Source organism: Podarcis pityusensis (assembly GCF_964106645.2).
Source record: "Podarcis pityusensis genome assembly, chromosome: 5".
Taxonomy (NCBI): Eukaryota; Metazoa; Chordata; class Lepidosauria; order Squamata; family Lacertidae; genus Podarcis; species Podarcis pityusensis.
The window spans coordinates 97,493,514-97,518,448 of record NC_138032.1 but is presented as its reverse complement, the minus strand read 5'-3'; the positions used below and the strand labels follow the sequence as shown (position 1 = coordinate 97,518,448).

Below are 24,935 nucleotides of genomic sequence, written 5' to 3'. Positions count from 1 at the left end.
TCACTTCCGCTTGTCCTGTGCCTAGAAAGCATGGGGCTGAGCAGTTTTCTCCTTGCCCCACTCCCAGGGGTGAAGTGTGGGGGAGCCAGGGGGGCCGTGACCCGGCCTACAATATGGGAGGCGCAAACAGCCCCCCCCCCGAGATCCCCATAGCGCCCTGCTGGGCTGTGGCAGTGAGGGTTGGGTGAGCGCAGAGGAGATTCTTCACCCTCCATGTCCCACCTTGCCCAGCACACAAGTGCCTGCCTGTCAGCGGTGAGGGCTGGATGAGTGCGGAGGCTGAAGAGCACCCTCTGCGCCCCACCCCTGACCTGGAAAACCACCTATTCTCAGGGGAAACCCACTGTTCAGCTCTAAATCGGAAGAAACTGCAACCCACAGAAAACCCAGCAAGCCATTTGCACCAACTGAGTGCTAAAGAGCCATTTTCCCCAGGGAAAGAGGAAGTGTGGCTAAGCCCTTGACTCAAGAATAGTGCTAATGGGGTCTTCCAAATAGTAGCAGCTCCTCCCAAGAACAAAGCATGGATCTCATAGAAGCACTACTCTTTGTTGCAGAGGGTTAGAACTTGTCCCTGTTTTGCCACAGCAGTAACTTGTCCACCTCTACTAGGCACCTAAGAATGCCATGTGTCCTAGTATGACCTAGTTATTTATACCCCTCTCGGCTTCACAGCCTCCTCCAACCTGGAAATTGTTTGGGGAGCCTGGGATTCCGAGTCGGAAGCCATCTGTTTTAAATGTGCTTGAAATGTATGATGTGCCTGCAGCCTGAGATTCTTTTGCTGTGGTTTCTGACAGCGGAAAGGTCAGTCTTGTCCAGTCCTATCCCTTCACCACTGTCCCTGCCTTTCATTCTGTTTTCAAAGTTGATGACCTCTGCAAACAGGTTCAGCTACATGCTTTGATGACCTATAATCTTTAACTACATCATATTTGAGTACAAGGTGGTTCTTGCCCATGTTCCAGAGTATTCTCATCTCAATGGCATGAGGAGCATGCAAACTGGCTAGAGAAAGCTAGTGGTAATCAAATCAAGAGAAACTTGATTTACCACAGGGGTGGGGTTCTGTTTTGGCTCAGTGGGCCAGATCCTTATCTGTTCCCACCTTGTGGGCCAACACTGACAGGTGGGGGGACAACCCACCTGCTAGTCAACTGACATGTTTATGACATTATAACACTCTCCCCCCATGTAAAATAAGGCCAGAGTCGTCTAGCAGGAGAAATCCAGGAGTTCAAGCCTAGCCCTTCCCTTGGCCTGCTGTGTTAGTTTTCAGTTTTCAGCATGCATTTGTAACACAGTCCTCAACCTGCCATCCGAATAGCAAGGTCCTTTCCACAGCCCCCTGGGCAGGACCCATGATAATATCAAAATGACCACGAGGGGGCAAAGCTCTGTGAATGGCAAACACAGCTGAGAGGAGAGGAGAGGAGAGACACATTGAAACATGCAGAGCTTTTGACTTCTTGAAGGCAAGTTGTGGGCAGGAAACACAATGCGTTCCTCTGGATTGTTTATTCTCAAAAAATCACACACATTTCTGTTCATTTAACTCGGAAGTGCAACATACCACAAAGAACCAAGTTACATTTCTTCTTTTAATGGACAACATAGGATTGAATACTTAAGAGCTATAGGCCTGCACACCTGAAAGGAGGAAATGTAAAGCTTCTGCTTCCCATTTTAAACTGTTCACAGTTGCCCATGACATCTGACGGCTGTGGGTTGCTTAAACTATGGTTAATGTGAACAAGCCCAAAGATTCCAGCATGTTTATTAAGCCACAGTTTCCTGCAATGGTGAACCATGTGAGTCTAAGTCTCACTTATAATGGGAAAGACAGTTTCTCAATACTGTACATCTGAACCAGGCTATTAGGCAAATATAAGCACAAATAGCTTCATCTGCAGTCTGAAACAAGGCACAAAGAAGAAAAGTGACTGGGGACTGGGCAAGTTACAACTAAGGAGCACCGTTAGACTCTGTTCAAGCAGCATTTTACCCATTCTTCAGCTTCCGGCTTCACAGCTTGTATACTCATGCTCCAGAACTTCAAAGTACCTTTCAGTTTTTACCACAACACTTTTGAATCATACAATCAGCCAACAACATTTTTTTTTTAAAAAAAAATAAAGCTTAAGCTTAAAGTATCTGGATTGAGATTTTTGGTTACATTATCACTTTACAAATCAAGTGATCAACCCTACACCAGCTGTTGCTAAACTACAACTCCCTCCATCCATTGTCTGGACTGCCTGGGACTGATGGGAGCTGAAATCCAAGTAGAGTTGGAGGCCACAAACTCCCCATCCCTCAGCCAAGTCAACAAAAAACTTTTTTGGGATGCCCTTCATTAGGTCTGATGTAGATTAGACTGACAACAGGACCAGCAAAAATCATAAACAGTAACCCTTGCTATGTGAAAACACCGCAGATTGTGTTATTAGAGGAGTATCGTGTCAGAACAAGGTCAACAATGGTTCCTCCAATGCCCTATTGTTCCAAGCGCAGGAAGATTTTCAGTAAAGTCATGATGTACGTTAAACAAATGAGCATTCTGGAATGTGGTTTCCCATGCAATTCTATGTATAAATGTTGCTCAATTTCACCCAAAGACAGAGCTTAAGCAGCCACAACAATTTTCAGATTTGTAACCAGTTTCCTCTGCCATTCCCCTCCCCACTCGGCCACGCTGACTCCAATTACTCAATATTCTCTTCTTTTAAATTTGAACTTAAATACAACATCAATTATGATACCTTTAGAAGTTTAAATTTGTACTCTACTACAATCAATTTTCACAAATCAAATGATTGCTTTATAAAAACCACACATGCTAAATGACCCAGGCTATATCACTTAAACCAGAGTAGCCAGTTTGGTGTCTTCCAGATATTTAGAACTACAACTCCCATAATCCTTGGCCACTGGCTATGTTGGGTGGGGCTGATGGGAGTTGTAGTCAGAAATAATGGAAAACATCAGATGGGCTACCCCCAACTTCAGTAACAGGACTTATAGCCCATTGCTCAAAGTTAAGAAGTCATTCAAGCAATTAATGTTGGAATATTATTTTGGACTACACACCCAGAAAAGGTCCCCTTTTAAACTTAAAAAAGCCATATATTTAAGTTCATCGCTGCTTGAGAATTGGAGATAAGTTCATGAATATTCCTGTTCTATGCATGAGACTAGTCACACGGGGTCACAGTTTTTTAAAGATGTGCAGTTTTGTAACCAGGCTTCGTATTCAAGTATCTGGGAGCATTGAAAGGACATCCACAGCTGGTTTGCCACCTTTTCTGACTTGAAGACTATATTTAGTGGGTGGAAGAAACTTCTAGTTCTGACTCAGAAGTTTCTAGCACTCTTGGAGAAGTCTGTTGGGTTGTTTGGGATTCGTATCTCATCTCAGTGGGAGTCTCTTCTGATGTCCTGGGAAAGAAAGAGAGAAGGAAGGAAGGAAGGAGGGTTCACATCATGCAACCGCTTGATCACTAGCTCACTTACATTTTAAACCAACTTCACTGAAAAGCATAATGTGAAGCAAGGTGAATTTAATGCATATGCAAGCCAGCCCTATTTACGCCAACTGATTAGGATAAGTTCATGATAGCTCAAGCGACACTTAAGCAACTGAAACAGAAAGCCACCTCAATCACCTTCCAGAGCTGCTCTCTTAGTGGTGAGAGCAGGCTACATCTAGGGCAGTATTTTTCTGCAGCAAAACCTTATAGGTTTCCTTCCCATGTGCATGAAGCTCTGAAGGGGTTCTATTGGGAGATGTTGATTAGATCTGAACCTTAATAATGGGTAGAGACAAAGCAGAGCACAAAAGAAACTCACGTTACAGTCAGAAGAGTCGCAGCAAGAAATCCAGCCACGAGGGTGAACATCAGTACACTCAGGATGGAAGTTATGACTATCATTCCACCACTTCTGCGACCTGGCCAGGTATCAATGGTAGAGGACCATTTTACTAGGAGAGGAAGTGGAGTGATGTCAGCCTTCTGCACAACCTATTTAGATGGGACAATGAAGTAGGGTTGCCATATTTCAAACAGTGAGAATTCGGACAGAAGTTGTTGATTTTCCCAGACATTTAGCCGATTTCTGCCTGGATGCTGCTTCTGACTGCAGTATTCCAGGTATGTCCACAAAATTCCAGATGTATGGCAACCCTACAATGAAAGAACACTTGGCAACTGGTAGCTTGTTTCTTTTAACAGGAGGATTTGGTATAACAACACTGGACAGCCAAACAAGAAATGCCACTCCCATGAAACATACTGTTGCATGTCACCCCAATTTCTGAGAAGTGCCAGATTCCAGGGGTTGCAGGTGCTCACCCAGGGTTCGTGTTTCCATTTGGAATGAGGGACAGAAGAGACTGTGGAATCTTTATGATGTATGGTTTATTTACACATATGTACAACCTGAACCTACGATTGAGGGGTTCACAGCATCACCACTCCAAAAGGGTCTTGTTTCTTCCTTAGCTACAGCCTTCAAACAGAAATCATGCCTTGCTCTCAGGTATTGTTCTGACTCTCTCTCTAGCTTACTACTTTACTTCTAGATCACATTACTGCCAAACTCTGCTCTCAACTCTGGCTTTTGTCCTTCTCACTTTCTGTGAGTTCCATTTGCCATCTCCCACAGAGCCCCTTCCTTTGCTCCCCTGAATGGCTCATCACCCATGCTATCACCTCAGCAGGAAGCTGGCCTGCCTATTCCAAGAGTTAGAAGCCTTGGTTAAATTTTAATACTTGCTGGATCCGGGGATTAGAGGGGTCTCAGCATACAGTTTACTCCCCCCCCCTCATAATAATACTTACGCTTTCTGGTTTTGATTGGTTGAGACCAGGGAGTTTGGTCTTTCATGACACCTGCTGTACTGTCTACAAGGACGTATTTAAACCTGGTAGCAAGAATGCGGAAAAGGCTTTACTATTCTGATAACAGAAGACAACATCTTAACGCACCAAAACCCTGGCCTCTTACCTGCAGAATCCTCAGGCTATGGCAAGTGACTACAGTTCAGGCATAAGCAATAACCTATTAAGGCACTTGACGAGCCGCTAGACTTATTATTAAGGCCTGGCTTGAGAATCTGGATCTCTGCTTGAAAGAGATCTCGAGATGGTTCCTCCCAGGCTTTCTTGCCTTCCCCACCCCCTGCCACCCCCCTTGCCCCAGCCACCTTCGCCCAGAAAACACATCTGAGTCCCTGCTGAGCAAAGGGAGCTTGCAGGGATAAAGCAGCAAGTGGAGAAGCCTGCATTGGCATCCTTCCTCCTGTCTTCTGCTTTAGATCAGTGCCCTTCCATGACGGCTTTGCAGCTGTTTGTGGCAGAGACCCAAATTCCGACACTTTGGTCTCTACTGAATATTTAATCTAGGATTAGTATACTAAGCATGTGGACAGTGGAAGAGGGAACTCTCTTGATCCTGCTTCCTGAATGCAACTCCATTTTTTTTTTTTTAAAGGCCTCTAAAAGCAGAGCGTTTCTGCTGGGTGCTGTAGCCCTCCCTACATTTTGCAAGGAGTATTCTGAATGAAGCCAACCTATTAAATCTGCTTTGGAGTCTTGGCGTATACTGTGCCCATGTTTTGCTGATCTACCTCAGGCTATGGCAAGTGACTCAGAGGGCTGCCAAGGGACTGCAGTGAGGCTCCAGAGTCCTTGGGAAGAGACTTGCTGCAGTCGCAGCTAAATACAGGTCAGCTGGCTTATTTTAAATTTGTACGCTGTTTTGAGTATTTAAAAGCAGCTTGTACAAACATAAAGCAGCAGCAGGAACAATACTGCTGACTTGGGAGCAAAATGGGTTTGCAGAGGAGAGGGGGCCTTTTCTGTGGTGGTGCCCCAGCTTTGGAATTCCCTCCCCAGGGAGGCACTGATGTTTCTCAGCCTTTTCAGCATTGGCCAAGACATTGGTTTTATGACCTCTGTTTTGTTTAATAGTCTTGTAGTTCATTAACTTATTTATACTGCTGCACTTAATAGATTATATTGAATTTTTACTGCCCTGGAATCTCTGTAGAATACTTTAAAACAACCAAATTAAAAGAAGCAAAAGCAAGACAATAAGAATAAAAGCCACCAAAAGCCTCAGCAAATGTGTTCTAACTGGCTTCCTGAAAAAGCTCATTTTCCAAGCTGGGCACTACACTGAGGAGTCTCAGCCTCCTCCTCCAACCTTCAACCACCCAATTTCACTTTGTGGGAATACCTGGGGAAGGATTTGGATGCTGATCTTAATTCCAGGAAGACTTATAATTATGCCACCGTTCAATTGGATAGAGGGTGTTCTGTCCCTTTCAGATTAGCCTGAGCACTTACGTTTTAAAAACTTTCTTGGGGAGAAATGCATACCTGTAGGCTGTGTCTTGGGAGAGAGGCGGATTACAAGCATCTAGAAAATTTGGGTCATACAAACATGTGGCATCATCACCAGCTCTGACCAGATACTGAGACAGGATGGCAGGTGCTTTGGTGGCGTCCGCAGCATCAGACAGCTTGGGAAGCGACGCACAGTTTGGAACATTAAACACCGCAGCTTTGTAAGGCCCACTTTGTCCTCCACTGGTTTGTTGGAAAGTAGCATTGAGAGGTTTACTACTATTGTCCATAACAAAGGAACCTGACGTACTTGCTGCAGCAGAAATGGACACATGCAAAAAGTTTACATGACAGTTTGTACATGGCACTCACCAGCACTATCCGCTTATTTATTTAAGTAACTGTTAGCAGTGCTTTTTCTTGTGTCTCTGCAGGAGAATGGCCAGTGGCCATTTGCCAAAATGACTGTCTCCCCATTCTCCGCTCCCCATTCCAAACTTTGCCATCCAAGTGGAAACTGCTATCTGTAATTGCTTCTGTATAGGAGCCTGTGACAGGGACAGGTTTACTCCAGTTCCAAACAATATAATATCTGCTTTTGGGGACCCCGCCCCCTTGAACAAGGACAGACACAATAAGCCCCCACTTACCAGAGTCCATCATGACATACAGGTATACTTCATAGGCTGCTCCCTTCAACATCGAGCCATCAAACACACAGAAGGGCTTCTCTAAAGCAACCGTTGTGAGGGTGGGATTGTTTGTGGCAAATTTGGGGTTTGCAATTTGTGGTCCCAGAGTCTGGCCTTCTAGAGTAAGAAGAAAAATTACTTGCTATTAACTTTGGAACAGTCAATCACTCAGCCTCCCAGGTTCAAACAAGAAGCTGTTGTACTCTTGGAACTTAGGGAGAGGGGTATATATACAGTCTCGTAATATTGGCATGTGTCTGTCTTGAACGTTTCTGTTCTGTTCTTTAGCCCAAGCATGAACCCCACTTCTACTTTAAAACCATATATTTTTAGGGTGGCAGTGCTGCTATGGCAACCCACATCAGAGCAGACGGTGACTCAGCAGTGGGTCCTGACCCACCAGTTGAAGACCCATGCCATAGGCACCGGTATTCACATAGCCTGATGCTATCAAGACTAAGGGAATGCCACCCGTGAGGATGCATTTTACCTAAGTGGCTGAGTTAGAAGCAAGGAGATTCTCCAGTCAGGTCTTACCTCTATAGGAACTCCTCCATTTCTACCTGCTGCCTAACAAGGAGGGGGCCTTGCTGGTGCCCCGTTTGTGGAATGCTCTCTCACGAGACGCACACCTGCACACTCACTGTGGTCTTTTGAGGAACCAGGTGAAGACCTTTATTTTTTCACAGGATGTTTAAATTACAATGGATGTGGTCATTTGCTTTCTTTCTTAGACTCTTTCTTAGACTCTTGCATCAAATAATTCACTAGCTGGTTTTATGCCATTTAAAAATTATGTTTTGCTGGTTTACTCTGCTTTGCTAGTTTTGTTTTTTCTTTATAATTGGATTTATTGTTTTTATTGTTTTAAACTGATCAGATTCAGGGATTTGTTTGGGACTTAAATGTGCTTGCAAACCAGTTTGTGAGCGGTATAGACTTTAGCAAACACTGCATGACTAGTCTATATATTTAAGAAAATATAGCACAGCCTTAAATTAGTCTGTCACTGTCCCATCTGCAGTATTTGGATGACAATACTAATCTGCTTTACAGGAGTTATGTAAGGATTACAAAACATATGTGAAGTGATTTTTATATTCACAAGCACTATCATCTGCGCTAAGCTTCTTTCTGCCCTTAACACAGAAAAGAGAGTGTGTCTCCTTTCCATTTCCACAAACAGCAAGCTAACTACATCCTAAGTTACAGAGGTCAGGGACATTACAACTGCAGCACATCGTGCCCATAGGTCATATGTTCCTGTTCCTTTAACAGTTATTACATTGATCTTTGGTCATCTTTAGCACTTCCAAATCCTTACAGCAGCTGCTATCAGTAAATACCCAATCCTATGCAAATTTACAGCCCCCCCCCCAGCAACCAATCCAGGAACCAGATAAGAAGATGGCTGCTATATGTTAGTAGTGTAGAACATCGACAAGGTCTTCTTATCCTAAAGATTTTGCCTATAAAAATCACAGGCACACAAGCCCTATCTGTTTTTATTGCAGAGGTGGGCAGGCTTTAGATTTGTAGGATCTACTTTGATTTTATTAGAATCCCAAGGTCCACCAACTAGGTGAGCATAACAAACAGATTGAGCCTACAGATTTGCAATTGGTCCCATGACCAAGCTAACAAGCCATTTCACACAAAAATCTGTGCCTCATTTTCCAGTCCCCTTCAAATATTTTCCCCCAGCAACCTATTTGGGAGGGAGAAAGCTCTTTAGTTGTTGAGAGTTAGGTCTCCAGGCGATTTTCAGGATATTGGCAAAAGTTTCTCCCTTAACAGAGAAAACAATACCCTCCTCTCCTTTGCACTCTTGATGTTGAACTGAAGAGCATCACCACTACCAGAAGTTGCTGCAACAGCTTATGCTGCTAATAATTGTTGTGGTGCTTAGTTGTACAAACATTCAAGGCCAGAATTGGTGTTACGTTGTTCAAAGCCACGGGCAAATATGATTAGTGATGTAAGACTTGAATTGTCAACAACACACAGCTATGAAAAATGACTCTTAACATCTGTGTGTTAATTAATAAACCATGTGGAAGGAAGAGTAATGAAATTTAAACAGATATTGGCTTACCCAAGTATATTGTATCTACTTTAGTAGCTTTTGAGTTTACGAAGACTATTATAAAATATTGTCATTGGATATGTAATAATTGCACTCAGTACAGCAGCGCATACAGTGTGGCAGAGAGATTAACACTGACAAAGTTGCTCTGTTATGGTCCCCCTTTAAGGCGCTTGATGCTCTGGGACCTTGCAGTGAGGAGCAATCAAGGCACTCGGGTTACTTTTTGAAACAAAGGGGAAATTGTCACTACCAGACATGCACACTTGAAAGCAAGTTCCATTGAACTTAATGGGCTTGCTTCCAATGCAATATATGTTTAAGATTACATTAGAGTGCCATGTCTGAAAATTTCCTAAAAATAAAGAAGGAAGAATCTTCTTCTTTGAATCCCAGAAAAAGGAAATTTCTCCCGCAGGGAAGAGTTTCCACGAAGAACCTTTCAGCCCAGTTGTGTAGCATAAACAGTATTAGGGAACAGGTTAAAGCAAGCACCACTCCTGATTCCAATGACTTACCTATGCACAGCTGCCACAAACAGCAAAAAATCAGCTGCAACCAGAAAGCCCACATAATCAGACAGTAGAGGAAGCCCCTGCTACCGGCAGCCCCAGCTCACAAATGCCAGCTCCACAGCTTGCACTAACTATATCAATGGTTCTACACCTTCCACTAATTGCTCTGTTCCACCAATCAGCGGCTCACATTCTGCTCCCTTTCAAGCTTGCTTGCAGGCAGCCTTTCTCATCCCTGCCCCAAACACACATTATCATCTGCATCTAATCTGTTGGGAGGGGGGGGGAGCTGTGCCTGCCTCACCCAGTAGAAGCAGACTGCAGTCCTTCTGTCACACTTTTAGCAAGGTCTCATTTTTAAAGTTTGCTGTGTTGCCTGTTGTTACTGGAACTCACTCATAGTTTTCCCAAGGAAGCAGCAGCTTATTCTGAAGTTAAATGTAAAACCTCTTGCACAGGATGTTTTGCAATAAGAAAGGAAAGTATGTATGTATTTAAAATATTACATGCCTGAATGGCACCTGTAATGACAATGGCACATTGTTAGAAACTTTATTAGAGTGGCCAAGAGACTGATCTTTGGATTAGCACTGGCCTTCCCCACGGCAACCATGACCACCAGCCATGTTGGCAGGGGCTGATGATGGCATTTGCAGTCCAAAACATCCTGGAGCTCACCAGATTGATTGAGGAAGGCTGAATTAGAAAGGCACAAGTTATCTTTGGTCAAATCTCTAGCCCTCATCCTCCCACCGTAATGTGAGGTTGAGAATCCTGACCTACCTTAGAGGCTTGTTGAAGGGATGGCCGCAATATGTTTAGCACTTCAAGCATTCTGAAGCACATTATAAACAGTAAATGTTTTTATGACCACCGCTGCTAGTACTGGAGAAATGCTTTCACAGATGCCTGGCAGGCATAAATTTAGTAGGTTAGGCTTGCTTCTCTCAGTCCAGTATCTCCGTGCTGGGAATTTCTTGTTCTGTTCCTAGTTGGTCATGGATTTTATTTGCTTGTTTGTTTTATTCCATTGATTACAATGTTGATAGTGCAGAAGTTGGATTTTTGAAATGTTTGCTGTACAGGGACTAGATGCTTGAATCAGTGGGAGCCTTGCCTGAAGTGCTGCCGTCATAGAAAAGTGCACTTCCTGGCTGCAAGAAGCACCTGCATACCAAAATCTAGATACACTGAGGGCTCAGCTACACTGGCAAAGAAAAAGTGCTTTATATGCGTTGTTTATGCGTTCTAACACTGTGACACCAGATGGCGCTGTAGAGTTCTGTTTTTGCCAACCCGATTTCTCATACAAAGTTTAAAAGGTGTTTAACTGAAACACTTCTTTGTTGTGTCTGGATCCAGCCTGAGCAAGAGTTGTGTCTCTCCCCCCCCCCCACCTTCCTTATTTACACTTGAGCAGCAAGATGTGAAATGAGAAAAGATTAAGTAGGCTATGGGAGCTGAAATATTTAATTTTATTTTGAGCACATCAGTTGAGATCAAATAAGAGACCCAAATACTTCCATGTAATTCAAGGCATGCGACCCAAGGCAAGGTTATTCCTTATTTTATAATTTACCATATACTGACAGCAAATATTCTTAGAAGAAAATAATGACTCCAGATTAGTGTTGCCAAGTAAGTAAGAGACATGGATTTGAAAGATTCTGATTCAAATTTCTCCTTTGCTATTCAGCTTAGCAGAAGTGGGTGGTTGCTCTATTGCAGCCCCTCTGCAATAATTGGGAAAATAACACTAGGACCTGCCACACAAGGTTGTTGTAAGCAAACAAATATTGCAGAGATTAGATAACCTTTTTGTTTTTAAATGTAGCAAATACAGGCCTGATTCTTAGATGGTATAACATGGCACATCTTACAAATTTGTACGAATAAAATTATTAATTTAGGAATCCCTTGTTGTCGCTAACCTGATATGACAAGAATCCTGATTGCGGGGAGACTGCTAAGCATGTTCAACCTAGGATGTTTAGTCCTTCACACTGAAAGTCCAGGGACATTTGGGGCAGCCTTTCCTGTGAGCTCCCTCCCCACTGAATATCTCATGTAATCTCACATATCTGTCAACTCACATATTGAGTTGTGAGCAGTTCAATGCTGAGTAATCAAGTGATGTGTGCGCAGATGTCAATGTCCCCTTAGGAAACGAGTGTTGCTGCTCTAGAATGTCACCCACGCTGAGCGCACTGCTTTTGTGAGGAGAAGATTGTGAAGTGGGCTCCGGCCCATTAAAAAGTATGTCACAATAAACTGACACACTTCTTCCTTCATACTGTGTTGCTCTATTAATTTGTGGCATCATTTTCTCCATTAACCTTGTGGGCATCAGCAAAGAAAGGCATATTGAGACATGGCACTAAGGGATAAACTGACTGGGAAACTACATAAATGAAAAACAAAGAGACATGTGGGCTTGACTTTATTACATACGCTATTGACCACCGGTGACTCATGGCAAATTATGGACAGATACTTTTATTTAACATCTCTTAGTAGAGATGTCACATCTCTTAGTAAAAAGGTAAAGGACCCCTGACAGTTAAGTCCAGTCATGAACGACTCTGGGGTTGCAGCGCTCATCTCGCTTTACTGGCCAAGGGAGCCGGCGTTTGTCCGCAGACAGTTTTTCCGGGTCATGTGGCCAGCATGACTAAGCCACTTCTGGCGAACCAGAGCAGAACGCGAAAACGCCATTTATCTTCCCGCCAGACCTATACAGTCATACTTATACCTTCGGGATAAGTATTTCCGGGTTGCGCGCTGCGGCGACCTGGACGTAACGGAGTGCATTACTTCTGGGTTTCGCCGCTCGCGCATGCGCAGACGGTCAAAATGATGTCATGCGCATGCGCAGAAGCGGCGAATCGCGACCTGCGCACCCATGTTGCGTTCGCTTCTGGATGCAAATGGGGCTCCAGAACGGATCCCGTTCGCATCCAGAGGTACCACTGTACCTATTTATCTACTTGCACTTTGATGTGCTTTTGAACTGCTAGGTTGGCAGGAGCTGGGACCGAACAATGGGAGCTCACCCCGTCACGGGGATTCGAACCGCCGACCTTCTGATCAGCAAGCCCTAGGCTCTGTGGTTTAAAACTATAGTTTTTCCTATAATTCTTGTATGAATTTGTTCTTCCATGGGTGTGTGGGTATGGCAGGAGAGTTTGTTGAAGGTTATTGTTCTGTATAATATCTGTAAAAGATAAATGAGCACTTTTGTTTTTTAAAAAAGAAAGGCAACTGTATGCCGAATAAATACCCCTGTTATTAGAATTTGTGGTTAGTGTTTAATCAGAAAAACAGTCCTGGGCATACATGCAACTGGAATGCCAATAATCATGTTCTGAACTATTTGGCAATCTCCATTAATAGTTTGAGAACAGGGCAGTTCAGATTCAGTTTTTGATACCAACCTGTCTTCTTGGTTGGCATCAGTTTACAGCAGTTTCTCAGAAATGTGTTGTACTCTGGAAAGCAAGGCTTTGCATCCTCTAGCGATAAACTTAGAAGATAAGCGGGGTGGGGTGGGGATCTGGTGACTTTCAAGTACATTATCTAGCACAAATCACATTTACTTTGCAGTCTGACACAATACAGCTGTCATTGTTCATGTCCCACAGGACTTGCTCCTTTGGCAGGTTCTCTGCCTTTATTGGATGCATATATCATACACTCTCATGAAAGGAACAGCTTCTCTTAATGTGAGAAAACACACAGTATTTATACAGACATTCCGGGAGGCCTTTACATTTTTCTTTCCTTTTTTAAAACTTGTCCTCCACAAGTCTAGTTCTTCCAGTTAAGCAAGAGGGTGGGGGAGAAAGACCCCTGCTTTTTTCTTACTTTGCATTCTGAAGATATTTTCTCACACTCACACAAACCACTGTTGAGATCAAGCTTCCCCACCGCTTATGTCCATGCCAAGATAATCTTCACCTAATGAGTTTCAGAATATCAGCCTGTGATTTTAAGCAAAAGAGTTTTCCTCTCAAAAAGCTGGATGTGTATCTTGAAATCTCCAAATGTGCCTGGATGATAGCAGGTGTGGCTTCTCCCAGCCATTCCTGTCCCCTACACAGCAATTTAGGGGAATGGCAAGAGTTGAGGAAGGAACTTGTTGCTGATGTGGGGTAAAATAACACACCTGGTTTCCAGATTGCAATTTGGTGACAGTACATGGACTGCTTTAAGATTCATTTCCCATTGCTGTTAGATTACTAACCCACGGGTGGCACTGTGGTCTAAACCACTGGGCCTCTTGGGCTTGCCGATCAGAAGGTTGGTGGTTCAAATAACTGTGATGGGGTGAGCTCCCATTGTTCGGTCCCAGCTCCTGCCAACTTAGCAGTTTGAAAGCACATCAAAGTGCAAGTAGATAAATAGGTACCGCTCCGGCGGGAAGGTAAATGGCATTTCCGTGTGCTCTGGCACACATCACAGTCTTCCGTGAACCAGTAGTCATGCTGGCCACATGACCTAGAAAGCTGTCTGTGGACAAACGCCGGCTCCCTTGGCCTGAAGCGAGATGAGCGCCACAACCCCATCGTCGCCTTTGACTGGACTTAACCATCCAGGGGTCATTTACCTTTTACTGTTTCATATACAGTCGTACCTCCATTTACGTAACCCTCTGGTTACGTAAACTTTGGGATGCGCTTGCCGCAAACCCGGAAGTATTTTACTGGGTTTTGCCGCGCTCGCATGTGCAGAAGTGGTCCTCAGGTTAAGGAAACCTCAGGATCTGACCGGACCTCCGGAACAGATCCTGTCCACAACCAGCGGTACCACTGTACTGTAGTACCAACAATCCCTGCCCCAAGACACTGATCCCAGCAACTCTTCCCAGTAGGTCTTGCCCTAATGTGGTAGTTGCGAGGAGTGACTGAAGGCCCCCGCCTTCCCACTGCTCCCTAAGACTCCTCCTCTGGTTCCTTCCCCAGCAGCCTAAGGATCCTTCATCGTATCTCTCTTTGGTCTGCCCTCTTCATTTCTTTGCATGTTCTAGGAGGGGAGCAGATTGCAGCAGGAGGCGAAGGCTCTCTGGCTTCCTCAGCAGCCTGCCTCATCTCTGCCTCTTGACCACCCTCTGCTTCTGTGTTTGAGTCTCTTCCTGCTCCCTAAACCTTGTTGCCCCTTCAGCTTCTGACACCTCCTCCTCCCAGTCTTCTCCCTCTTCTCCCTCTGAGCACTCATTGTCCCACCACCAATCCCCTGGCTCTGAGCCTTCTTCCCTGAGGGTTCCCTGGGGGTTCCCCAGCTGGTGCCTCCCCCCACTCCTCTGTATCCAGCCCGTTCAAGACAATGAAGTACTGGAGGCTTATGAAACGGTGGGATTTGACTAGGTAGCATGAGGAAGGTGTTCTGGAAAGCCGCCTGAGGCATAAGGGGCATTATGGTTAGGCAGTCAAGATGTACAAAGTTCACTAGAATAACTGGGGGGCTTTATGCATAGGCACTATTCCTTGGCCCCATTTTTATATTTGATCATCAAATTTAGCTTAATTGGTTTGTGCTATACATGCTATACACACACACACAAATTCACATCTTGATTTTGGATCTTTTTGGACACTTAGTAACTATGGTTGTAGAAAGACAAATGAAGTATCAAAGCATATGCAGATTTATACAAAACTGGTGATTTAGAGAACAGCCTGCCAAAATAAGGCAACTTTGTCAGAAGAAAGGTGTGGAGGAACCGAGGAGGCCAGTGACTATGGTCATTATAGGTGAATGACTGGCCGGTTGAAAGGTGACTTTCCATCCACTGGCTCAGCATCCGAGGTGTTCTGGGATGTTTATGCACATTTCAACTCCTCAGTAGTGAAAGAGTCTTCAGCACGTAAGTCCTGGGGACAGGAGAGGCTGGGCCAGTACAATGAAAGTGTTGTTCAGTTGTTAGGTGGCACATGTAAATAGTGTGTGTTTTTATGAGAGTGGCCTGTATAAGTATTGTGGGTATACATTAGAATTTTGTGTGATAGGTTTGCGAATGGGGAAACACACAACACATACCAGTCTGCAAATGTACATAGTTCTCCATACTATTATTATTCTCCATTAGATTATTTAATTTCTATGACACTTCATACATTGAAAAGATCTCTAAGCAGTGTACAGAAAACTGAAGCAGCAGACAACTTAAACAAAATATTACAAAAATACAGTTATATATAAAGCTTCCTTCTGACACCCCCTCTGGGTTCTCACCTGGGGGCCAAACAAATTCTCAGCTCTCCCTCTCGACTTATGCACAGTCCCAAGGTGGGTGGTCCTTCCTGCTCAACTCTGTGTCCCATTCAGCTGTACTCACCACACACAGTTCCAGGTGCATCATGGGGTTTGCTGAGGTTCTCAGGTGATCCAGAAGATGTGAAAATAGCCCCCCCTCCACTCAGAGCTCTTTCTTCACCCTCTGCCCTCTCCCCCTCCTCCAGCTGCAAGGTGATATGGACCAACCAATTAACTCCACAATGGACAATTTAGGGACAGTTTGCATAATAATCAGGACCAATGTTTCCATGGTCTGTACCACATCACATCACATGTGAGAGATTGCCCCTTTTACATTTCACATGCAAGCTTTCTCACTCAGTTCTAAAAACTGGATTTTCTAAATTAAACCTGATTTTTTTTGTGTTGGTTATTGTTCAATTTAATATTTTTGATGTGAGGTTTTTTTTCCCTGTTTTTCATCCTAATAAGCAGAGTAATAATTATTGATATATTGTATGCCTGGCTAAAGACTGCTGGAATTAGTTCTTTGGTTTAATTATATTTTACAAGCACTTTATGCAAGTATTTAATTGCATTCCTGCAAATATGCTGTAAATTATATTCAGCCTCTTAATGTGATGATGAGATTTGTTGATGCCATAATGAGCTTTATTAAATCCCATGGCATACATGTGCCACAGTTAGCTGTAGCCAGTTCCTCTATGAAAAATAGCTGTAAACTGAATTATATTGGTTTCCTGAGCCTGTTTATGGATCCTTCCCTGCCCTCCTCTCTCTGATGAATGGCCAGGTTGTTTGCTTAGTCACCTGCATTTATGAAGAGGCAGGAGCTCCCTTGCCCTGTTTATTATAGCATAGGTATGAAATGTCCTTTCTTATACACAAAACAACGAGTTCATATAGTGAGGTGCAGTCTTCTAATCCACAGTACCTCCTACTATTCTGTATCCCCATTTCTCTTGGGTTTTTATGTCCCAAAAGGAATGTAGTGGGGGAGGAGAAGGAAGAAAACCCATTCCAAGCTTAAAACAAGCGTGGGAGTGGCGGGGGGGGGGGGGAATAAAGAAAATGGCATTTGTGGGAAGTGATTATTTCATATCAAAGATGAGGGTATTATTTGATGTGTTTCCAATTGCTGCTTCCTTTGACATTAGAATTGTTCTTTTACCTCAAGAATGCATTTATATTCTTGCTTACAGTGTCAACAAGCATTTCTCCTGGCTTCGGAAATATTCAGGAGCAGCTGGTTTTAGGTAAGAGAAGTGCTCTTTGTTCTGATTTTGGCATTAGCAAGAGAGAAGTGCTACGTTGAATGAAAATTGCAAGTCAGTGGTGCCCTCTAGTGAAATCCATAGGAATCCATACGCAACTGATACAAGTCTTTGCACAGCAAAATTAGCATATGGAATTCATTGCCAAAAGATGTTATTATGGCTGTCTCTAATGTGAATCAAGCTTCCACTGAATTAATGATTATGAGAAAGAGCTTTGAATTTATCAGTGAAATTGATATTCATATGATACATTTCAGGAGTGAGGACTTGAAAAGTTTGTACAAATCTGGACTTAGTTTTGAGTCCTGCTCTAGTTAGTGCTCTTGAGCTTCTGGGTTGCCATATTCTGAGGAGCAAAAAAGAGGACACATTTGCCGACTTCTGCTTTTAACTACGGATCGCTATGACGACACCCATTTTACATACCCATGAAAAAGAGGACATATGGCAACCCTATGAGGTGTACAAGGCACCATCCAGCTGTTTTAGGGACTCCACTCCAGAGTTGTGTAGGGTACATTCTTTAGCCTTTTCTTCTCTCAAAGACATCCCCAAGGCAGTGGAGATTGAGGGTCAGTTTTCCTTCTCTTAGATGGGCTGCCTTCCAGGTGGATGCGCCCCACTTGCCCCTCACTTCCATCTACAGCATGGGAAGAAATCACGTTCTTGACCATTGGACCCAGTATTGATCTTGTCTGATTAATCCACCAAAGTCTGTCTTCACGAACACTCTAGAATCATTCCTTCATTATATTGGTGTCCCTACATTTCTTCCAAGAATCACAGCTCATGGCCAGGGTGTTACCGCATTATATTCTCACGATAGGACTGTGCTGGGGACTGATTGATGGCCACCCTATGAGGTTTCCCTTTGGACATGATAAGAAGGACAAATTATTGCATCTGCAGTAATATCCAAATCTGCTGACTGGTTGCTTACCAAAAATTCAGAAACCAAAATACAAATGCAAATGCTAACACAATTGTTGATTTGGGCAAACTTTGATAATTAGTTTAAAAGCCTTGAGAATCTAGGTTGTTGTTCACGTGAGTCTGAGGGGCAGATGTTTGAAACAATTACTTGCTCTGGCTTTTAGAAAAATTCAAATGGCTTATTGAATCTGCTTATAAGTACTAACCCAGCTTGCAAATTCTAGAAATGCCTATCTGGAACAGATTCTGACATTTTGAATTCCATTTCAATAAATGTTTCTGGTATGGTGGAAATATCAAAATCTGGCCCAGCCATGGCAAATTCCAAAAGCATCCCTAATGAAGATCAGCTTCTCACAATTTACACTGGTGTCATGTGGCAAGAAACCTCCAGATAACTGCAGAAGCCGTGGGTCCTGGAACATGCTAAGCCAAGTGCCCTTCCTACCTTCTCCTTGGCAACCCACTTCTTCGTTCATCTGTGGCACTGAATGGCTTTTTCTTGGACTTAGATGTCAGAGGAAAAGTCCCAGTGAGTAGCAATTTCTTTGCTGCTCTCTGCTGCTCCAACTCTAATAAGAAACCCATGTTGCCTGAGGGAGATGCATGAGATGGTATGCAACTGGATGGCATCAGTGCCAAGAGACTAGGATGGAACAGGTGACTCTTGGAACCCCCTGCTGCTTTTTTCTCATACCCTCCAATATTTCTCTGATGAAAATAGGGGCGTCCTGTTCAACAACTACAACACAACAACAACAACAACAATGACGACGATGATGATGATGATGATAATAATAATAATAATTTTATTATTTATACCCGTGCCCATCTGACTGGGTTGCCCCAGCCACTCTGCATGGCTTCCAATATATATAAAAACATAATAAAACATTTTTTAAAAAAACCTTCCCTATACAGGGCTGCCTTCAGATGTCTTCTAAAGGTTGTGTAGTTCTTAACTTCATGGCTTGGGGGGTCACATAACTCCATACCTTCCAACACTTATTTGATGAAAATAGGGATGCTGTACGGAAAAGCAGGACATTCTGGGATCAAATCAAAAACTGGAATGACTGCTGCAAATCTGGGACTCTCTGTGGAAAATAGGGACACTTGGAGGGTCTGCTTTCTCGTAGACTTCTATGAACTGAGTTGTTTTTTTTAAATATACAGTAGCTCCTTATACCTTTGAGGCTATTTTAAAAGAGTTATTGAAGCTCCTCTTTTAAGGGGTGTGTGTGACTACATGTGTGTCAGGCTTCGGGGAATCTGATCCCTCCCACAGTGGGCAGCCAATAATTAGATAAACAAGAAGAGTTCTTAAAGGTAAAGGTAAAGGTGCCCCTGCCCGTACGGGCCAGTCGTGTCCGACTCTAGGGTTGTGCGCCCATCTCGCTCAAGAGGCCGGGAGCCATGCTGTCCAGAGACACTTCTGGGTCACGGGGCCAGCGTGACGAAGCTGCTCTGGAGAGCCAGCACCAGCGCAGCACATGGAAACGCCGTTTACCTTCCCGCTATAAAGCGGTACCTATTTATCTACTTGCACTTTAAGGGTGCTTTCGAACTGCTAGGTGGGCAGGAGCTGGGACCGAACGACGGGAGCTCACCCCGCCATGGGGATTCAAACCGCCGACCATGCGATCGGCAAGCCCTAGGTGCTGAGGTTTTACCCACAGCGCCACCCGCTGTGGGTTCTTACCAAGTTCTTACCAAGTCTTTATTCACTATTCACAGAGAGAGGCTTTGAAAAGTGCCTCTCTTGCAGTAATGGCATTGCTCTGAGTAAAGCCCCCACCCCCTCCATCTCTCGTATTATACGCCATCCCTGTGTTGGCTGATCTGTGCTTTCTGCCTCTGAGCTTTCTGTTCTCCTACTTTCAATGCCCGCCGGGTTCTGGGAGAGGGGGATCTGGAATGCTTTCTAAAGACACTGAGTCTGTCAGCTGTCTCTCCCCTGGTGCTTCTTTTTCCTGCTGCTCCTCTCCCAATAGCTCCCAGCTTCTCCTCTCTGCAGCCTCCGAGCTGTGACCTTCCGCAAACCACTGTTGTAAATCTATACTGTCTCCCTCTTCTCTGGCAGGTTCAGGCTGCCATTCCTCCCCCTCCTCTGCCCAGTCCCTGACAATGTGTGATGCTGCTGTTTAAATCTCCTTAGCCACACGCCCACAAGGCTTCCCTTGTGGTACATACTGGGCCCGTATGATTGTGTTACAAGTGATCACTCACTTGCATGGCAGCAAATGAGAGATTTTGCAGAATTTACTTGCTTCACCAAAGCACTGGAAGATTCCACTTGAAGTTGAAATGGGTTTGTTTGGAATTCAGGATAAAGGTCACTATAGAAACTTGATTTATAATTCATGTTCTTTGGGCTTCACTCTCACTTTTGGAGTTTACCAAATTCATGCGTTTGCACCATGGTGTCTCCAGCAGTGCTTCTGGAGTGTAGGTTGTTTAAAAATCAAGGATTTGTTATGAGAATGCTAAATGAAAGGGTTTTCCAAAATAGCAAAATAATTCAGCCCTTTGTTTTGTTACATCTTCAGATATGGTCTTAGTGCATCCTATTCAACTAATCATGATACCATAGAAGTATAATTGTGTGATTCTGTCTCTCATGCCACAGCAACCGGTTAGTGCTGATACTCCAGAATAAGAAGTTCTTGTCTCACAGCAAGACTGAGCGAATTAAGGAGGGTTGGAAGAAAAGTGCCTGAAGCCACAGAGCATCAAAAACTTAGGGAAGTTTTTAATGTTTGATGTTTTATTGTGTTCTGTTGGGAGCTGCCCAGAGTGGCTGGGGAAGCCCGGCCAGATGGGTGGGGTATGTATGTATGTATGTATGTATGTATGAACAAACAAACAAACAATGCAGTGGTTTGCTTCTCCTTTAGATGTAAAAATTAACCTCTTCGTCCCTTGTAGATGCTCCCATCACATCTATGTGGGCACAGGACTCATATGTTCTAGGATTCTTTTGTAAGGGGACAGGTTAATTTGGCTTCTGGTTTGCTGGAGAATAGAGTGACTCCTGCAAATACCAAGGTTTGCCATCCCTCCTGTAGAGTTCACAAAACCATCTCAGTCGCCATTAAGTAATCATTCTGAAATTTCCCAGTACTTGCAGCAATGGCTCCACTGAGCTCCACACAGTCCCTTCCATCTTGGAGATCTCTTTTCTTTAGGAGCCAACTAATTCCTTGGCAACCTTATTCTATAAAGAGTTCAGAATTGAACGAGTGCCTCCATGAACAGATTTCACTGTACCTTAACTCCTAAAGGCTGGCAATTCAGAGAGCCATCCTTCTGTTCACTCTCTTGCAGCCCTCATTAATATTCAACAGCATTCTGTGCCACCCTATTGAATAATTCACTTCCTTGCTTCTAAGCCATCACAGTGTTAATTTCTCTACAATTACTTAAAACAGATATGACTGAATTTCAGCTATGGAAAAATGGTTCCTTGATAAGACTGGTGTCTGGAGGCATCTGTACCATATCTGCCATTTTTCTGAAACCAAGAAACCAAGCCTTATGAGGAATGGTTGAAGGAGCTGGCTTCATATGTTTAGCCTGCAAAAGAGGAGACTGAGACAAGATATGATAGCCATCTTCAAATATCTAAAGGGCTGTCACATGGAAGATGGAGCAAGCTACCGTAGTTTTCTCCTGCTCTGGAGGGTAGGACTCAAACCCATGGCTTCAATTTATAAGAAATGAGATTCTGGCTAAACATCAGGGGAAACTATCTGAAAGTAAGAGCTGTTCGACAGTGGAACAGTCTCCCTCGGGAGTAGGTGGACTCTCCTTCCTTGGAGGTTTTAAAACAGAGCTTGGATGGCCATATGTCAGGGATGCTTTAGATGAGGCTCCTGCATTGCAGAGGGTTGGACTGGATGACCTTTGGGGGTCTCTTCCAGCTCTACAATTCTACGATTTGTTGAAAGCCACTTTCCTACTCCGTCCCCATTTTGGAAGCCCAGAGGTAGAGATGGTTGTATGTGCTCCTTCACACAGGACATTTGTTACATGCACACCTGAGATGCTTTAAGGGTATTTCTAAAAATGTAACATGTGGATGTGGCCAATGGGTGTATCCTATATGTACCCTTCTCAGAACTGGCTGTGGTCACACAGAATGTGCTTCTACAGCAAACCCAGATTTGCATCGTGGCAGAAATAGACCTAAGGCAAAAGAACATCCTGGTAGGGTACAGGCTGCTCTGAGCCATCCATTCCCAAAACAAAATTACCTTCCCAGAATGCCTTTTGGTGACTAGGGACTCAAAGGAATTGTGAAGAACTGATAAATATGGTTGTGTGTTTACTCTTTCACGGAAATTATACAGAAGGGTTTGCACAGAAAAAGATTAAGAAGCCAAGATAATTGCTGAAAGGTCTTTAATGGGCAGGTGCCTCAGCCACATTCTTGGGTTAAGGTACAGTGGTACCTCGGGTTACAAATGCTTCAGGTTACAGACTCTGCTAACCCAGAAGTAGTATCTCAGGTTAAGAACTTTACTTCAGGATGAGAACAGAAATTGCATGGCGACAGCACAGAGGCAGCAGGAGGCCCCATTAGCTAAAGTGGTACTTCAGGTTAAGAACAGTTTCAGGTTAAGAACAGACCTCCAGAACGAACTGAGTTCTTAACCAGAGGTACCAATGTAAATGGCTTGGGAAGGATCTCTTCCATCCCCAAGTCAAGGATGAGGGACAATCCAGGGGCTTGTCCACCCTAGACTTTACTGTGAGTTGAAGCCACTTGTCCATTTGATGTTGCCCCCAGTCAATGGATTCTAATTTTCCCAGTCTTGGGTGAATCCAAAAAGAAACATCCAAACCCAATTCACTGTTGCCAGGCTACCAGGAGCACTGCTGTGGTTTGCATTCTCTTCCCTAATTAAATGCTGCTCCTCATCCATGCTGCCTGCCTCTTCTGGCTCTTTCAGTTAAGGTGGCACCAGAAAAATGTATGTGATCTGTGGAAGGCTTGGCGGAATTCAGAGTTTGCTTGTTGGTAATGTAGAAGGCAAAGGAGGACCTTCTGTCTCCTGAATGGTTGTATTTGGGAGAAACATTTTCTGGTGGGAACTGCAGGATTCCTAAGCTTGGGTTTTTCTATCTGTTGCTTACTCAACACCCCTTTCTCTAGAATTTTCCACCCAGTAAAGACCATAGAAGGATCCACAGAGAAGACTGAAGCTTCTCGATCCCTTGGTCTACTGAGCTCATTATTGTCTTTTCTGACCAGTCCCAGCTGTCTAAGGTCTCAGGCAGATGCCTTTCCTAACCCACAACCCAAGATCATTTGATCAAGGATGCCAGATGACTGATGCTACAACCTTATGCATGCAAAGCATTAACTCTGCTATGGGCCTGTTATGGAAAAATCTAGGTGCGAGGCTGCTCAGTCACCCAGCTCGTCGGGCAGAGCCTGCAGGTCCCTGAGGAATAAAGGAAGGAGTGCAGCCACCAACCGGAGCAAATAGCTGTAGACCAAAGTTTATTGCGCAACAGGTTCAAAGAGGAATTTTGAACGCCGAGGATGGGGTGACAAAGACTTTTAAAACTTTCCCACCGTATCCCAGAATACAGTTCGTACAGCATCATTGCTACATCATTGCTACATCATTGCTACATCCCTGACATGTCACAAAAGGGGAGGGGTAGACAGGGGTTACACTAGTTTAACCTTGGCAGACATGTCCAGACAAGTCCTTGGTACAAGATTAGCAAAAGCAGACATGGCAGGTATAAGATTAGCATAGGCAAACACCTCTGAAGTCCCACCACCCAAAGTACAATAGAACTTCCTTTGCCTGTCTGGAGCCTGAGGCAAGTCTGGTGATGGGATCAGGCTTTCCTTGGCCAACAATCAGCTCAGCAATTGTCACCTCTGGGAACTTCCTGGAGTCCTTTTTTCAAGGAGAAAATAGCTTTGGAGTGGAGGAAACTGGTAAAGGAGTTGATTTTATATTATTTTTAAAGCTAGTTAACTTCCCTGGGCTGTCAAGTTGAAAGGATATATTCAGGCAAAATATTAGTAACATTTAACTTTAAAGATTGCCCCCCCCCCCCCGTAATTTCCGTAACAGGCCCTACCTGCACTACAGAGCCACTGTGGTGCCTTGGCAAAGAAATGGGAGTTGTGAACCCGGAATTCCCTGCTTATGATCTTCTTACTCCTCTTCCATGAACTCAGTTCAGGGGCTTTGACAGACCACCTGGTGCTGCAGACCAATGCTGACATTCCCCAGAGCTGCTCCAAAAAGTGGACATGAAGTGCTTGGGCATTCTAAACTGCTATATACAATTATTAGACTCCAATATTCTGCACAGAGATATTAGCAGTTCCAGACAGGAAATTAATTTCTTCTTTTCATTTCCCACAATAAAGTAGCCAGATGCACTAGGTGTGCTTTGGCATACGTAAGTCTGACATTTGCTTCTAAACAATGGTGGGGATGAAGTAAAAGGCTGGGAAACATCTTCCCCATTGCTTGCTAGACAAGCTCACTGGGTGTAAGTTATATTCCATTATAATCAATGGGAATTTCCCCCTTGACTTTAATGGGAAACAGATTGTTTCATCCACATTTCTTATTTGCAATTACTTTCAGAGATTTTCCAGGGGAGAAAATAAATAATTGTATCAAACTGGGTTAGTGAAATTATAACATGGATGAAAAAGTCACGCTCCTTGATTCTTGGAAAGTTTCCAGCAAAGTTTCCAATTGTTAAGGAACTCCAAACATCGTAGAACGCCTATGCCAAAACAGGCCAGTTTAGGATATGAGATTTGAAATTACATGTATTTTTGT

General features: G+C 43.9%; 1 protein-coding gene and 1 long non-coding RNA gene across 2 annotated transcripts; one reads left to right on the top strand and one right to left on the bottom strand.

Moving 5' to 3' along the window:
* Positions 1–1,521: 1,521 nt before the first annotated feature.
* On the bottom strand, positions 1,522–9,728 carry UPK3A (uroplakin 3A). The gene is made up of 6 exons (XM_081006302.1): positions 9,647–9,728; positions 7,001–7,159; positions 6,384–6,663; positions 4,842–4,924; positions 3,850–3,982; positions 1,522–3,438 (listed from the first exon to the last, which is right to left on the bottom strand). Exons 1-6 carry the CDS (start codon positions 9,699–9,701, stop codon positions 3,324–3,326), a joined length of 825 nt encoding a protein of 274 aa, XP_080862428.1. The 5' UTR covers positions 9,702–9,728; the 3' UTR covers positions 1,522–3,323.
* Positions 9,729–16,620: 6,892 nt separating this feature from the next.
* Positions 16,621–20,852, top strand: LOC308477324. Its single transcript, XR_013986488.1, has 3 exons — positions 16,621–16,759; positions 17,101–17,154; positions 20,738–20,852. It is a non-coding gene; the product is annotated as an uncharacterized lncRNA (long non-coding RNA).
* Positions 20,853–24,935: the final 4,083 nt, after the last annotated feature.